The sequence below is a fragment of the Scyliorhinus torazame genome, chromosome 2, assembly GCF_047496885.1.
Source record: "Scyliorhinus torazame isolate Kashiwa2021f chromosome 2, sScyTor2.1, whole genome shotgun sequence".
In the NCBI taxonomy this organism is placed as follows: domain Eukaryota; kingdom Metazoa; phylum Chordata; class Chondrichthyes; order Carcharhiniformes; family Scyliorhinidae; genus Scyliorhinus; species Scyliorhinus torazame.
In genome coordinates, this window is record NC_092708.1 from 31,261,667 (window position 1) to 31,278,694 (window position 17,028).

Below are 17,028 nucleotides of genomic sequence, written 5' to 3' on the forward strand. Positions count from 1 at the left end.
GTGGCACTTGCCAGCAGCACATGCCCCATCGTGCCACCCTGTTTTGGGTGCTGACTCTGAGACGTGCCGGTGCCGGTGGGGTGGGTCGTGGAGGAGCGGGTGGCCATCATCTCCAGCCCATAGGATGGCTCCCAGTTGGCAGCTGTCCCTCTACTCCTCCTGGATTTGCTCTTAGGGCCCTGGGGTTCACCTCGGGATGGGAGGGCAGCTGGATCGAGCCTCAGCTGCCCCTGCGTCATCAGGCTCTGCCAGTCCTGGCAGCTCCCCAATGTCTGCAGCATGGTATTGACTACCTCGCTGATGTTTCTCAGTGACTGGGACATGCTCCAGAGCATGCCAACAATGCCCACCTGCGACTGGTACACATCCCCCAGTGATTGGGACATGTCCTGCAGTGCCTCAGCTATGCCCATGTGGGACTGGGAGGGTGCTCTGGAGGGCCTCTGCAATGCCTCCCTGAGACTGGGACATACTCCGCAGCACCACAACAAGGTCCCCCTAGTACTGGGTCACGTCCCCCAGCGACACACTGTCGAGGCTGTCACTGACACCTCCACTCACGCTGCCGACATTGTCAACCAAGCTCTCAGTTGCAGCCGGCACCCTAGCAGTGTTGGCCTCGGTGCCATGCATTGCTGGTGCCACCACTTGCGCCCGTAGTCTCTGTCTCTCTGAATCTCATGGCTGCACCCTAACATCTGCAACAGCTTCGGGTAAACCTGGTCCAGACGCTCAGCATCTGACTGGGACCCAGCTGGGTCCTGTGATCCAACAACCCTCCGACTGATGTCTCAACTGGGTGTTCCTCCACCTGATGTGCATCAGCAACTGTGTGGTGCTCACCAGAATGTGTCTCCAGAAGCCTGTCCACTACACATAAAAAGTGTGTGTCTCTGCGCTGGTGGAGGGTGGGGATGGTAGCTGAGACGCATCGACAGTGGCATCCTTGGCGCTCTCCTCAGAGGTGCTCTCACGGAAGGCGGAAGGACCAGCCCAGATGGGCCGCAATCAGCGGCTGAGGATCCTGTGGGAGAATGGGCCTGTGGTCAATGGGAGGGATGGGTCATTCTGCATGGCAGTAACAGCTCACGTGTGACAGTTCCTCTGTGTGGGGGCCAGTGAACCCTCACCTCTGCCCCGTATGCTGGGAACGGAACGGTGCTGAGTGAGGGCAGTGCCAGGAGCATTCTCGTTGGGGGGGGGGGTCGGGAGTCTGGTGTCAACCCACCTGTGTGGTCCAGTGGAGGTCGTTGATCTTCGTACAACACTGGGTGCCGGTCCTTCTAGTGACGCTCCCCGAACTGACGGCTAACCCTCCCAAGCCATCATTGGGTTTGTTTAGCACACTGGGCTAAATAGCTGGCTTTTAAAGCAGACCAAGGCAGGCCAGCAGCACGGTTCAATTCCCGTACCAGCCTACCCGAACAGGCGCATGAATGTGGCGACGAGGGGCTTTTCACAGTAACTTCACTTGAAACCTATTTGTGACAATAAGCGATTTTCATTTCAAGACCTTGGGGAGGAACAGGGCATCCCATCTGGCCTCGACCGCGTCCAATAATCTGCCCAGGTCGTATCCCCGAATCGTGGGGCTGGTCTTTTCGGAGGCATGACTGTGCGCTGAGTGGGTTTAGCTGTACAGGAACGCTCTCGCTTGTCAGCAGGGGCTGTCGAGCACAATCCCAGCGAATCAGACGACAGGACCATCATGTGCGACGCAAAGCCCATGGGTCCTCATTAAGTCGACCAATTAATGTTTTAAAGCGGTGACGGCCTCGCCTGCCTGAGCATCGGAAACTCTTGGGCAGTTCCCGCTCGCTACCACACTTCGAAACCTTTTGGCTACATCGTGCCCTGAGTCTCTGAATGAGGAGAGACTGATTAGAATAGTGGTGTATTCCCTGGGGTTTGAAGAGTGAAAGGTGATGTTATTGAAAAATATGTAAGGGGCTTGGCAGCGTAGATGTTGAGAGGATGTGTCCCCTGACTGAGAGTCACAAGGTAGTGCCTTAGTTTCAGATTAAGGCGTCGACAGTTTAGGACATAGATGAAGAAATATTTTGCCAATCAAGGGGTTGAGTGTCTTTGGAATTCTCTATCCCAGAGGATATATTCAAGGCAGAGATCAGTAGGTAAGTTTTGGATAATAATGGCATTAACGGATACAGGGATAGGGAGGAAAGCTGGAATTATATAAAATAACATCACGGAATGGTTACAGAAGAGAATGAGGCTATTCGATCCAATGCCTTGTGCTTCTGTCTGCAAGAATAAATTAACGAGTCCCACTCCCCCACCCTCTCCCCACAGCCCTGCAATTATTTTTTCTCTTCAGATAATTATCCAATTTTGTTTCGAAAACCGTGCCTGAATCTGCCTCTGCTACAGGCTCAGGCATTGCATCCCAGACCCTGTCCACTCACTGCGTAAAAAAGAAGATTTTCCGCATGTGACCTTTGAATATTAACCATTTTCTCCACCTGCCCTGTCATCATCAATGACTTGTGCACAGATGTGCCTTGCCAATGTCTCAATATCTGTATGAGATTATCACTGGTTTACTGTCTATTCCAGATTAACACTACCTCATTACCGGCACTGCATTTCTTTGCCATCTCTATTGGATCATCGTTAGATTAATCTTCTGCTTCATTATTGTATTTACTCAACCTACACAGAATTTCTAATTTTATCACCTTATTATTTCTACCTAACTTTGGTTCTTCTGGTTACCATGGCTTCACGGGCCTGACTCAATGGTTCTTTCCTCAGGTTTTTGCTCAGTTTTTTTATTTGCAGGGCCATCAGTGGACTGGAGCAAGTTTGGTCCCTAGGCTTAGGTCTTCCATGCCCATTCACCCAGTGCACAGTCTGTACCTGAACAGTGAACCTTATAGCAGCAGTGGCATATGTGGAAAAGCTTAAAAATCAGCCATTCGTAACCTCCTTAAGAAAAATGCTGCTGTTACTACAACTTTATAAAAGAGTCAATCAGCCAGACCTTTAAAGTATCAATAGAAGAAACTATAGGCACTTGACATAATTTCATCTTGTGTAAAGAAATATTGAGCCACAGACAAAATAGAGCTAAGAAAACAAAGCTTGTGTTGCAAATCAAGCAATGGTTTCCCTTTTTGGTCCCTGTTTCAACAAACTATTGGAAGTCTGGGCTCTCAGCCAAGCATGCAAACTGAGGTTCAGCTCATTTGGCATCAAAAGGGAATGGAAAGCTGCCCTCTTATCCTTGACCCTAAGATTGTTGATCTATATCTGCCAGGAAACCACCTGAAAGGGGGCTTCCACTGTATTGCACTCTCCAGTAAAGGCAGCAGTGGATGACTTCTTCTTGTATCACTTGGATCTCTTTCATGACGCTGTCACTGCAGAAACTTCAGTTCTCCTGCGATTTCAACCTTTGCTATTTAGCAAGATTGGGGATACTGTCTCGATTAGAGCTGTGCAGACATAGTTTTATTATCCCTCCTCCCACTATTTTTATTGTTCGTGTGGGTTCCTTTGTCTTCTTTTTTATTTGTTCATGGGACTTGGGCAGTGGCAGCATTTATTGCCCATCCCTAATTGCCCTTGAGGAGGACAGTTAAGAGTCAACCACATTGCTGTGGGTCTGGAGTCACGTGTAGGTCAGACCAGGAAAGATGGCAGATTTTCTGCACTGTTACTTCACAGCACCAGGGTCCCAGGTTCCATTCCCAGCTTGCGTCACTGTCTGCACTATGTCTGCACATTCTCCCCATGTCTGCGTGGGTTTTTACGACAATCGACAATGGCTTCATGGTCACCATTGGACATTTAATTCCAGATTTTTATTGAATTCAAATTTCACCATCTGCAGTGGCGGGATTTGAGCCTGGGTCCCCAGAGGATTAATCTCGGTCACTGGTTAACTAGTCCAGTGACAATACCACAACGCCACCACCTCCCCTCAAAGAGGACAAAGGGTGGGATTCTCCCAGCCTTCGCGCCGAAATCGGGATCGGCGCAGGGCGAAGAATGGGCACTGATGCCCGGAGAATCGCCGTGAACCGCGCGCGCGCAGTCTATGCGGCACGGATAGGGGGCCATTGACAGAGGCCCCTGCGGCGATTCTCTGGGGACAACTGCTTGAGTTCCCGACGGTGTGGTTCTAACAAACCTGTCGGGAACCACCAGTGGCGGCTGCGGGCTTAGTCCGCATCCGCCCTGATGGGGGGGCAGGGGGATCCTTCGCCCGGGAGAGGGCCTCATGGACGGCCAGGGGGGCGATTGGGCAGCATCGATCCGCGGGCGCGCGATCTCGGGGGGGCCTACATTTTTGGTGCCGCTCATCGGTCCAAGTCCGCCATTGTGCACGGTACGGCTGCTGCAGGCTGCCAGCATGCGCACGCGCCGACTCCCGACCGGAAGTGCGAGGCCCCATACCGCAGCCAGAGCAGCGAGAAGCACTCCAGGGCCCTGCTAGCCCCCTAGAGGTAAGAGAATCACTCTGGACATTCTTCAGGAAAATCCAGAGTGAAATGCTCGTGCTTTGACACTGGCATGGGGACATAGCCCCATTATTGGAGAATCCCGCCCAAAGAATCTGGGGCGAAATTCTCCTACCCGCCCCGCCACATTTCTGCGCCGACCGGCCGGCGGGAGTCTCCGTAACACCGGCCGGTCAATGGGGTTTCCCATTGTGGGGCAGCCCCACGCCGTCGGGAAACCCCCGAGCGCCGGCAGAACGGAGACTCCCGCCGGCGGAGAATGACGCCCCTGATATAGATCTGGGAGAATTAAATCAAAATGAGTTCCATGAAAGATTGTGTGAGATGTTAAGCATTCTATCAAAACTGATAAACTTCATTCAGGCTCAGACGGTGTTCTTCACTCACCTGGTCGATCTCAATGACACCACTGATGCAAATCGAAATGGTATAATTTTACGTCACTTTTTAATTTTACTGATCATACAGAACATTATGGTCTACATTCACTGGGTCCAATTCAGCACTGGATACAGTTCCCGCTGCAATGACTTGAGCAGAAAATGCAGACACTCCAGTGCGGCGCTGAGGTTACCTTCTGGAGGAGACATTAAACTCTGGCCCTGGCTTCCCCTTCTCGGCTGGACATTAGCGATCCCCTGGTACTCTCTGATGAAGAGCAGGGAAGGTCTGCCCCGGTGTGATGGTTAAGAATGACCCCTCCACCAATGTGCGGGGTTTACCGTGCCACATGTTTTTTGGCGGCACCCCTAGTCGGCGGGAAACCAGGGCGCCGTCGGTGGGGCCGGAATATCCCTCCGACGTGAACAGCCGGTATGTTCCGCCCAGTATCACTAGAACAGACGAGCTAGTCATGATCTCATTGCTGTCTGTGGGACCTCGCTGTGGGTGATTTCATAGAACCATGGGATCTACAGTGCAGAAGGAGGCCTTTGGCCCATCGCGTCTGCATCGGCCCTTGGAAAGAGCACCCTACCAAAGCCCACACCTCCATCCTATCCCCGTAACTCAGGAACCCCATCTAATTTGGCTGTCATGCTTCCAATATAACAGTGACAAAAGTATCTCATTCGTTGTTGAGTGCCACAGGCCTGAAGCCATTAAGTACACTATATAAATGAAAGCTCTTTTTGAGATCAATGACAATGCGGATCTTGTAGCATCAGGACCAATCAATTAAACCATGACTGGTAATTTGATGATTGGCAAAGAGTGCCATCAATAATTGGCATCTCCTTTTATCACCCGCCTAAATTATTGGTGAAGAAAATTAGGCAGGATGTAAAAAGGGCAGCCTTCCCGGTATCACCCACTCTAACTATAACATGTCCCTCTGTTAATTACGGCAAGCTATTTCCTCACATACAGCCATCGTTCTACATGTCAATCATTCAAGAGTGTCTGTTAGATCCCAATCTGTCATTCCTTCCAGATAATCATTAATTTTCAGATAACTAGCTGGCTCTTGTTGACTTTATATCTGCACTTCATTCACAAAATGTCAGACTTTTGTGTGAAATATTACTCAATTAAAGCAGAAGATGAAAAATGATGCCCGGAATGCATTTTATTCCAACAAGCTATTATTTTCTAACAGTAGAAAGGTTAACTACAAAGTTGTAGTTTGTCTAAATATATGTTTTGCCGGAAGCCTCTTTGCTGAGGTTTATTGTTGCTATGTTTTTCATGAAAGCAATTTAACTATGCCAATCAATGACAGACTTTCTTCAGGTGTAAAATCAAAAGCCAAGCCAGAGCAAGCGTTTGCTTTGATGGTATGGGTTTATATTGATTTCCAGAGAGGATTCTCTTAATTAATTGATTGTCAAGGGCCCAACAAATTAACAGATCAGCTAAATTATCCAACCCAAACCGTGTTCACTTGAGCTGCTGTTAATAAATTGGGAAATATTGAAAGTTTTATTGTGAAATAATGAGGTTTACAGCTTACATTGGGCCCTTCGTCGTTTCAGTGGCCTGAATTTTATGTGTGGCCCAGCAGGTGTGTTTCTCATGGGTGAGTGAGGGGGGGTGGGGGGGCAGTAAGATGGGCTGGGTGTCCATATCCCACCCACCCCTGAATTCACCCCTATCATATTGGGGCAGACAGGCTCCAAATTCTGTTGCCTACTCATAATATAAACAATTAAGAGTCAAGTAAGCTTATTATCAATGCAATAATACCCTGCCCATGCCATTAAATGTTTAGTATGAGTGGCAAGCCTGGCGTTAAAGGGCAGGAAGGTGGGCCGAGAGTTGCTCTTCAGAGTCTGTCATTTGCCGATCATGGGATAACCCCCCTTAGGACAACCTTCCCCCTTCCTTTCTACCCGCTCCCTCTCTTATCCTACTCCCTCTCCCTAAACTAGCCTACCCTCCAGGCCCAAGATCCCAGACTTACCTGCTCCAGGGAGCTGCCTTCTTTTTCTCCTGTAGTCCTGGCACCTTCCACCGACATCTCCCTGAAGCTGCTGAGACTGATGGCACTGCCAGCCAATCTCATTGCTCAGCAACTCCAAGGGGTGGGACTTGTGGAAGTCCCACTCGGACCTCGTTAATCCACCCCGCAGAGCTTTATAGCTGTGGGCTGAAACATTTTGCCTCCATGGTGACATTGTTTTCTGGGGGTGGGGGGTGGGGTGGGGGTGGGGGTGGGGTGGGGGTGGGGGTGGGGTGGGGGGGTGGGGGGTGGGGGGGTGGGGGGGTGGTGGGGGGTGGGGGGGGTAGTGGGGTGGGGGTGGGGGTGGTGGTGGGGGTGGTGGGGGTGGGGGTGGTGGGGTGGGGGTGGGGGGGGCGGGGTGGTGCGGGTGGGGGTGGTGGGGGGTGGGGTGGGGGGGTGGGGGTGGTGCGGGTGGGGGTGGTGGTGGATGGGGTGGGGGGGTAGGGGGTGGGGGGGGTGTCCTGTCCAACCCCACCCACACCCCCTACCACCGCAGACCCCCAAACCTCCAACCTCTGTATTATTCAGCCCAGAGTTTATTTATTTTTACTTCTTGGATGCCTTTTACATATTCACAACCTGAAGGATTGACGATGGAAAGGCAGATTTGAATTTATAGAGTCTTCCATGACGTACTGGCGCTGGAGAGTGTGCAGAGGAGATTCACTCGGTTAATCCCAGACCTGAAGGGGTTGGATTACGAGGAGAGGTTGAGTAGACTGGGACTGTACTCTTTGGAATTTAGAAGGATGAGGGGGGATCTTATAGAAACATATAAAATTATGAAGAGAATAGATAGGATAGATGCGGGCAGGTTGTTTCCACTGGCGGGTGAAAGCAGAACTAGGGGGCATAGCCTCAAAATAAGGGGAAGTAGATTTAGGACTGAATTTAGGAGGAACATCTTCACCCAAAGGGTTGTGAATCTATGAAATTCCTTGCCCAGTGAAGCAGTAGAGGCTCCTCCATTAAATGTTTTTAAGATAAAGATAGATAGTTTTTTGAAGAATAGAGGAATAAAGGGTTATAGTGTTTGGGCCGGAAAGTGGAGCTGAGTCCACAAAAGATCAGCCATGATCTCATTGAATGGTGGAGCAGGCTCGAGGGGCCAAATGGCCTACTCCTGCTCCTCGTTCTTATGTTCTTATGACCTTAGGTTACCGCGAAGCACTTTTCCGCCAATCAATTACTTCTGGAGTGTTCCTGCCCTCGCAGAGATCACCCATTCTTTGTACACAGCAAAGCCAAGCGGTGTAATAATGACGAGAACATCTCTGTCGGTGACATTGGCTAAGGGATAAATGTTCGTAGGGATGCCAGAGAGAGCTCTGCTGCTCTTCTTACAAATTGTGGCATGGGGTCTTTTCCTGTGTCTCAATTTAACACCTGATCTGAAACTGGAATATCAGCCTCGATTTTGTGCTCAAGTGTTTTCAGTGTTTTAACCCATAACTTTCATGCCCAAGAAATCAAAAATACCATTGAACCAAAGCTGATAGATGGGGTTGGTCCAGGTCTACGCATGCTTCTTTAAAGTAGCTAGCCTACTTTACCGACAGTTGTACATAACAAGATGAGACCAGATTAATCTACAGTGCGTATTGTTTTTTGAGTAATTTTTATTTTCGTCTTGGATTTCTGCAGGACCAATGACACGGGGCTTCTCACATACAAAGATCACTTGCCTGTGACTCAGATTATTATTGGGGACGTTAACAAGACAAGCTCTGAAGCCGCCTATAAGCTCGGGCCACTACGTTGCCGTGGTGATGGTAAGTGTCCTGTGGTTAAGTTTATAAATGGTCTCTCTGATGTCGGACTGGTGCTAAGTTACCCAGCATTTGGAATCAAATCAAATATTCAAGCTAATCTTTGCGAGGCCACAACGGTTGATGGTCTAATATAAAGAACATGTGACAGCTGAGCACCGTGAAATCCGTTAGTCTTCCTTAAAAAAATCCCACTTATTTACAGCAACTTCCTTTTTCTGAGACTGTGCTGCTGATCACCAACTGGAAAGATGACTGAGTAATGCATCCGCCACCCCACTCCACCCCCATTCCCTACCAACGCTGTTGGGAATCAGAAAATCCTTGCATTGAGAGTTCTCGCAGTGAGTCGGGCGCACTTCCAAAATATCACCGTAAATGATGACCCTATTCGGAATTTTGAATTTATTTCATTGGGAGCGATGTAGAATTAGTTGGGAAGCATGTTTGTTTCCAAAGACTGTCCATTGTGGCACCGCACAAGAGTTCCTTTGTGAGGTGACCCAGCCGTGCCATGGATTTGAAAATCAGGGTTAGAAATTACCGGCTGGGTTCTCCGGCGGCGGGATCTTCTGTTGCGCTGGCAGCGCACCCATGCCCGGCGGTGTGGGGTGGCCACAATGGGAAATACCACCGGCAAGTGGCGAGAATGGAGAATCCCGCTGACGGCGAGGGCGCAACACCCAGTAAACGCGGCTGGCGGAGTGGAGAATCCCACCCTACGTGCCTCTGGCGGGGTGGCACATGAATAGGGAAGGGAAGGTGCTCGCCCCACCATTTTCTTGCTCACTCCTGAGCTCACTGCTGTAACACGGACAGCAAAATCTGCAGCTCCCCACCCCCCCCCCCATCTTTAAATTCGTGGCCTTGCATTCCTAGGCTCCCTGGAATTCCCTCCTGAAACGTCTCTACCTCAAATTCCTTTTTCAAGATGCTGTTTAAAACCTATCTCTTTGCCATGAATTTTCAGCCAGCTGCCCTATTATGGCCTCAGTGGCTCAGTGTCCAATCAGGCTTTCTCCTGCGGATCACCGTGGGACATTTTATCACATTAAAGGCTCTTCATAAATATTGCTGCTGCTGATGTAATTATGCTGTTGTTAGCTGTTAAAGACCCACTTACGCCTCTCTCAGTTAGGTGTAGCTTTTTCCAGGTTTTTGTTAATGCCACGAGCGTTGACGTTAAAGGTTTTGTGAAATTGCAATGGAGGTTTTAGTGTGCGGAGGCCTCCAGGGAAAATCCCCTTGCTGTGGCGTAGATTCGCTGATAGCAGTTTTTCTGAACCTCCGCGTTATCCTGCTCATGTGCGGACTCCCAGAGTTGCTCTCAGTTTCTGTGGAGTAACGATGGCGAATGCTGACAGCTTCGCCGGCATGTCCCCTGGAAAATCTAAGTCCTTGGGCTGGATTCTCCTCTGGCAGGATTCTCTGTTCGCTGGCAGAGCACCCATGCCCGGGGATTTCCCGATGACATGGTGCTGCCTACAATGGAAACCACCATTGACCGGCTGGTGGGACAGAGAATCCCGCCCCTGCATTTTGCGACGGTGGACGCGACCAACCATTGGCTCGCGACCGGATTTTCCGGTCCTACCGCTTCCTGTTGTTTGCACCCTCCGCTGACAAGGAAATCACTGCGGGGGTCACCGTCGATGGGCCCATTGGTAGGAATGGTGGGTAAATCCCACCCATAGAACACACAGCTCTCTAACAAGCCAGTAATTCCAACTGGTATATACGCCACATTAACCTCCTCCAACATTACCACATCTCACTCCACACGCAGATCAGTTTCTTCATTAATACTTATCCATCTTCACTTTAAAGCGACTGTGCTTCATTCATCTCCTCAAGTTTATTCAAAGCACATGAATCGACCTTCAATATTGTATTTATAACAAATAATTTTTTTTTAATAAACATTTTATTGAGGTATCTTTTGGCATTGTAACAACAGCAATATAAACAATGTACATGAAAATATAAACATAGTGCAAATACCACCTCCCTCCCCAACAGGTCCCACCGTTAATTAACCCCCTAATCTACGCTAACCTAACCCCCCCCCCCCTCCCCCCCACTCTGCTGACGATTCATTCTCCGCGAAGAAGTCGATGAATTGTATTGTGTTCAGTTTTGGTCTCCTTACTTGAGAAAGGACGTACTGGCACTGGAGGGTGTGCAGAGGAGATTCACTAGGTTAACCCCAGAGCTGAAGGGGTTGGATTACGAGGAGAGGTTGAGTAGACTGGGACTGTACTCGTTGGAATTTAGAAGGATGAGGGGGGATCTTATAGAAACATATAAGATTATGAAGGGAATCGATAGGATAGATGCGAGCAGGTTGTTTCCACTGGCGGGTGAAAGCAGAACTAGGGGGCACAGCCTCAAAATAAGGGGAAGTAGATTTAGGACTGAGTTTAGGAGGAACTTCTTCACCCAAAGGGTTGTGAATCTATGGAATTCCTTGCCCAGTGAAGCAGTAGAGGCTCGTTCATTAAATGTTTTTAAGATAAAGATAGATAGTTTTTTGAAGAATAAAGGGATTAAGGGTTATGGTGTTCGGGCCGGAAAGTGGAGCTGAGTCCACAAAAGATCAGCCATGATCTCATTGAATGGCGGAGCAGGCTCGAGGGGCCAGATGGCCTACTCCTGCTCCTAGTTCTTATGTTCTTATGTTAAAGTGAGGAGGAACCTGATGGATAGCTCTACCAAGGAGCCAGGAAAAGCACAATGGGGCCAAATGGCCTGCTTCAGAACTCTACCATTCTATGGTTCCGTATAGGCTCAGAAACCTATGGGTTTGTTTCTTGGTCTGCATTGAGTTAGCAGCTCATTGTCAGGTTAGGGGTCATGGCACTGCTATCAATATCCAGTAGTTCCCTGCAGTATTCTGTACATAGAACAATAATATTCAGCAAAGAGAACATTTTGTTAAAATGAAGATGTTGCAGAGAAGGGCTACTTAAGTGATTAGGGGACAAAGCTGATGAAGTGACACTCAATCTTGTTGAAGAGGGTAGAATTAAAGAGGCACTTTAATGGAAGGACTGACATGAATAAGGTTGAGAGAGTTAAGGTTGCCAAGGAAACTTCAACCAAGAAAATGTGAGGTCCTCTCTGGCCTTGCCTTTGGCGTAAACAGGCAAAAATTGGCCAGAGTAACATCAGAGGGTGTTCTGAGGGAAAAGGCCGCAGATCTGTTATCGTGGTACGTCCGCCGTGATTAGGTAACATGCCAAGGCGTGGAAAACTGTCCACCTGGTCAACTTATCCAAGGAGATGTTTACCAGCATAGGAGTTCGCATCTTTTACAATACTGCCAGAGAGAGAAGTTTAATGATGGCCATTAAACCCTTGTTGATTGTGGTAAAAACCCATCTAGTTCACGAATGTCCTTTAGGGAAGGAAATCTGCCCTCCTTACCTGGTCTGGCCTACTTGTGACTCCAGATCCACAGTAATGTTGTTGACTCTTAACTGCCCCCTCAAGGGCAATTGGGGATGGGAATAAATGCTGACACAGCCTGCGATGCCCACGTCCCATGAAAGAATGAAAAGAAATTGCACAGCCATACAAGAACGTTGCTACCCTGAGGGATTCCTACCCCTACAAAAGTTGTTTAAAGGTCAACAGTTTGAGAGAGCACGACTGTGTTGCCATGGTAAAGTGACAATCTGAACATGGGCCTGGATTTTCTGGTCTCACCATGGCAGGATCTGTCGCGGGGGGTGGGGCAGCTCAGCCAAAAGTCCATTGACTTTCGGCGGGACCGGATGATTCTGGCGACGGGTGGGGCTGGAAAATCCCATGGATAGAGTTATGCTTAACTAGTAAATTGATTGTCCTCTCTAACAGACTAATAACTCTTCGACAGGAAATTACTGGAATGCAGCATCGTTCAACACCGAGTCCTCGTATCTCCACTTCCCCACGTTCCACGGCGAGCTCAGTGCGGACATTTCATTTTTCTTCAAAACGACTGCTTCCTCGGGAGTTTTCCTGGAGAATCTCGGAATCAAGGACTTTATAAGGATCGAGCTGAACTGTAAGTATCATCGGACCGCGAAAAGCATTGGGTTGCAATCTGAGTTAAAAGCTGGAAGCTCTGGAAATATTTGGCATGGCTCAGTTAGCATCAGGTCAACATCTCAAATTGTTATGATGCCACGTGATGTTAACACTGAGTAAGTCAGATCCCAGAGTGAAACCAGGCTTGGCAGATCCTAACTTTGCTTTTTCAGAAACTGTTTAGGGAAGTTCCTGAACACATTCACAAGAGTCCACCTGTGTACTTTTAACCCAAAGAATAAAAGGTTTATTTGCGATCATTAATACAAAAAAAACTATATTACAATAGACAAAAAGGGTGGAAAGATTTCAATACAAACGCCAAAAAATGATTCAAACTCACACTGTTCCAGTTATCCCAGCATTACCCTTACAGACACAAAACCTCAGTGAAGATTTACCAAGGCTTGGGCAGGCTGTTTCAAACAGGTTTCTTCCAGCGAATTTCTGACTATTCACAAGGTGCTTCTTTTCAGCTGGAATCTCTCTCTTGGACATCCAACAATCACTATCCAAACTCATTATTATTCAACATCAGATCAAACACAAAAGAACAAGTTCCCAAAACTCAATTCCCTAGCAGTCTTGCAGGATTTCCTCCTGGAGAGATTAGACCTTCTATTTTCACTCTCTGGTATACACATACAGTCTGAACCTATGGTCTTATGGAACTGCCCTTCTTTCTTTTCCAGTGTCTCTGGTCTGCTGTCGTAAGGCAAGAGCACAGTGTTTATACTTTAAGTTTGTTTGTTAATTCATTAACCCCTTTGTAACCCATTTCTTCAGATCAAGATTTGTTAAGTGTCATTGAAATGCATGCGTATAAACAGGGCCTCAGACTTCCTGTCACTAAGCTCACAAAACTTTAAATGAAACTTAAACCAGGTTTTACCTTTCATGACTCACAAAATACAAACATGAATTAAACTTAAATATGTATATTGTTCCCAACAAGATAGAAGCTCACCAGGTTCCCAGACTAAAATAAATGAACAAAGACTCCCTGGTCCATCCAGTCTTCCCACAATACTGCAATGCCTTGTGTACCAAACCCCACATGAGCCACGTGCTGACCAGTTGAGATGTTGAGGGACTTGCTATGCACTGCCAGAATGTTCCATTTTTCTCTTCCATCCAATGACCAACACTGAGCTGAAGAGTTATTGACCCATACAGGGCATTGGCATGAAGGTCGGATCATCTAGTCAACGTGCAATTCATTGCTTGATGCATTCATGGTGCATTCCTTTCTCACTTATTTTAAAGGCGGTATCAAAAATTGTTTTAAAAGAACGATTTAAAGCCTTCATTATAAGAGCAGCGTATAGATTTAATGTGGATGTTGCGATGGGGAATTTTGACTTTCTGTGCTGCTATCACCAAAGAGCTGGACAACTTGGGTGGGAATCTCTGTTTGCCGATGCCAAATCATGAAACGCGATTGGGCCGAGAATAGGATCCAACGCCAAAATCGCGGCGGACGTCGATTTGACACCAAATCGCGATTCTCCGTCACCTCACCAGCGGCGTCAATGCGTACCGGAACACACGTACGGTAAACACCATTGGCATATCATTAGAGGGCCCGGCCTGGTGTTCTCTAGGCGCTCCGCCATTCTCCTCCTCTGATGGGCCAAGTACCTGATGGCATGGTTCACGGCATCGTGGCTGATGAAGGAGAGAGAGGAGGTAGGACATGGAGAGGAGATATTGCTGGCTGCCGGGCTGGACACTGGCTGGGATGGGGGGGACCCGGCTAGGTGTTGGGGAGAAGGGATGATGGGGGAACAGGATGAGCAGCCGGGGTGACCCCACGTGGGACTGGGACATGAGACTGGGATGGTGTCTCGTCCCAGACCACCATTGCCATGGCAATATTGCTGCACACCCAATGACCACTCACTCTGGCCCCTGGTTCTGCAGGGTGACACCAGCCGTATGAGTGCCACCCACCCCCCACAACCCCACACCCCACATTCCACCACAACCCTTCCCGCGGGGGACGGTCAGTGTGGGGGAGCCCAGCCCCCCCACAACGTCCACCCATCCCCCCACCCATCATCTCCTGACCAGCCCAGATCAGCCCATCCCTCACACACATCAGACAGAGCATGGAGGCAGGTTGTAACAGTGGTAACAGGTGTTTAATGTAAAGAAATAATTACAGGTTTGTGCCCTAGCCCCTATTACTAACCTATGCCCTGCATTCGTGCCAACTGAACTGGTGCTAACTTTCTGGCCTTACGGGCCCTAACACTATGTCTAGGTGGTTCCCCAGATGGTACAGCAGGAGTGGAGGTGGCTTACGGTGATTCCTGCCTGGCAACCTGGTCGGTGGGCATCCTCTGGGGCAACCGGGCCTGCAGGGTATTGGCTGCTGCTCGGGTATCCCGGGTGGTATGATGCTGCCCCATTCTGCCCGCTGCCCACCAGGTGCACCAGGGACAGGAGGGGGGGTGTCCGAGGTGTATCTGCACCTCCCCTGCGGGAGCCTCCTCCTCCTTCGGGTGCTGGATGGCCCCCAGGCTACTCCATGGGATGGGGATTCGAGCAGAGCTATCCCCTGAGGCTCCCCCACCTCCTGGTGCTGCCAGTCCTGGAGGCCCACTCTGGACCCGACCAGGGTCTGAATGCTCGGGATCATGGAGCACAGGGATTGGACCATCGCCGTCTGGGACTGTGCGACATCACACTGCGACTGTGCCACCATCATGTGGGCTTGTGTCATATCAGCCAGTGACTGTGCCATATCCCGCTGCGACTGGACCACCTCCCTCTGTGTCTGTGCCACGTCAGCCAGCGCCTGGGCCATGGTTAGGTGGTGTGAGGGTGAGCGTGGTGTGGGTGTGGTGTGGGGGTGCGGGTGGTGTGGGGGTGATGTTGGTGGGGGTGGGGGTCAGGTTACAAGGGTTAGTGCCAGTGGCACAGGGCTGCCTACTCACCTGGCCGCCCTGAGGAGGTCATGCAGTTTTTTATGGCACTGCTGGCCAGTCCGGATGGTGTTGACAACTGCGCGGACGGCCTCTGTCACCTGTGCCCAAGCATGGCGAACGGCGGTGGCTGGCAGCCCCCTTCCCGGGCAGGGGTACAGGGTCATCCACCTCTCCTCCACCATGTCCAAGGGGGTCTCCAGCTCGGCATCGGTAACCCTCGGGGTTTCTCTTCTTGCTGCCATGCTGTTGGCTGTAATGGTGTGTGTGGGGAGTGAAGTGTGTGGAGAGTGATATGCAGCTGCAACTTGTCAGCCTCCTGAGTGTTCATCGCAGAACCGGCGATTCCGGCACCATTTCTCATTGGAATCGCTTGCGTTCCGCGTGGTGCCAAAGAACAAAGAACAAGGCACAGGAACAGGCCCTTCAGCCCTTCAAGCCTGCGCCGACCATGCTGTCTGAACTAAAATCTTCGACACTTCCGGGGTCCTTATCCCTCTATTCCCATCCTATTCATATATTTGTCAAGATACCCCTTAAACGTCACTATCGTCCCTGCTTCCACGCTCCCCCCCCCCCCACCCCCACCCACCCCGACACCGAGTTCCAGGCACCCACTACCCTCTGTGCAAAAAAACTTGCCTCGTACAGCTCCTCTAAACTTTGCCCCTCGCACCTTAAATGCCCCCTAGTAATTGACTCCTCTACCCTGGGAAAACGTCTCTGACTATCCACTCTGTCTATGTCCCTCATAATGTTGTCGCCTTCTATCATTATTTTCCTTTTTCTCACTAAATCCAATCTTTCGTTCCCTTCCTTCACCTGATTTGCCTCGAATTCACCCTTTTTTCTTTTCCATGGGTCCTTTGTTTCTTTCCCAGTCCTTACAACCCATTGGTCACAAAGAAAAATTGTTGGCGCCATCAGTCACCAGGTTCTAACCGCCCCAGTGCCCTTGCTGCACTCTTTATCAGCTGGCACGTTTAGCATGTTACGGGCAAATGTTCTTCGTGCCGAAGGGCACAGAATAAAATCCGACTCACAATGCACACAACAAGAAGATCCAATCCAATATTCACAGGGTTCCACACGCACACAGCGGTTTTTCGAACAAGGGGCGAAATTCTCCTACCCGCCCCGCCACATTTCTGCCCCGACCGGCCGGCGGGAGTCTCCGTAACACCGGCCGGTCAATGGGGTTTCCCATTGTGGGGCAGCCCCACGCCGTCGGGAAACCCCCGGGCGCCGGCAAAACGGAGACTCCCGCCGGCGGAGAATGACGCCCCATGTCTGTGTTGTGTAGCAAGGAGATTAGTGACTGGAGTAGAGAAAAA

At 49.8% G+C, this 17,028-nt stretch overlaps 1 protein-coding gene across 2 annotated transcripts in view; it reads left to right on the forward strand.

The window, feature by feature from the left end:
• The window catches only part of LOC140387024 (contactin-associated protein-like 5), a 1,394,308-nt gene that overhangs the window by 978,095 nt on the left and 399,185 nt on the right, over positions 1-17,028 (forward strand). For both annotated transcript variants that reach the window (XM_072470006.1, XM_072470014.1), the window contains exons 15-16: positions 8,569-8,696; positions 12,571-12,741. In XM_072470006.1, the coding sequence (XP_072326107.1) occupies positions 8,569-8,696; positions 12,571-12,741 (299 nt within the window). The remainder of the gene's footprint in view (positions 1-8,568; positions 8,697-12,570; positions 12,742-17,028) is intronic.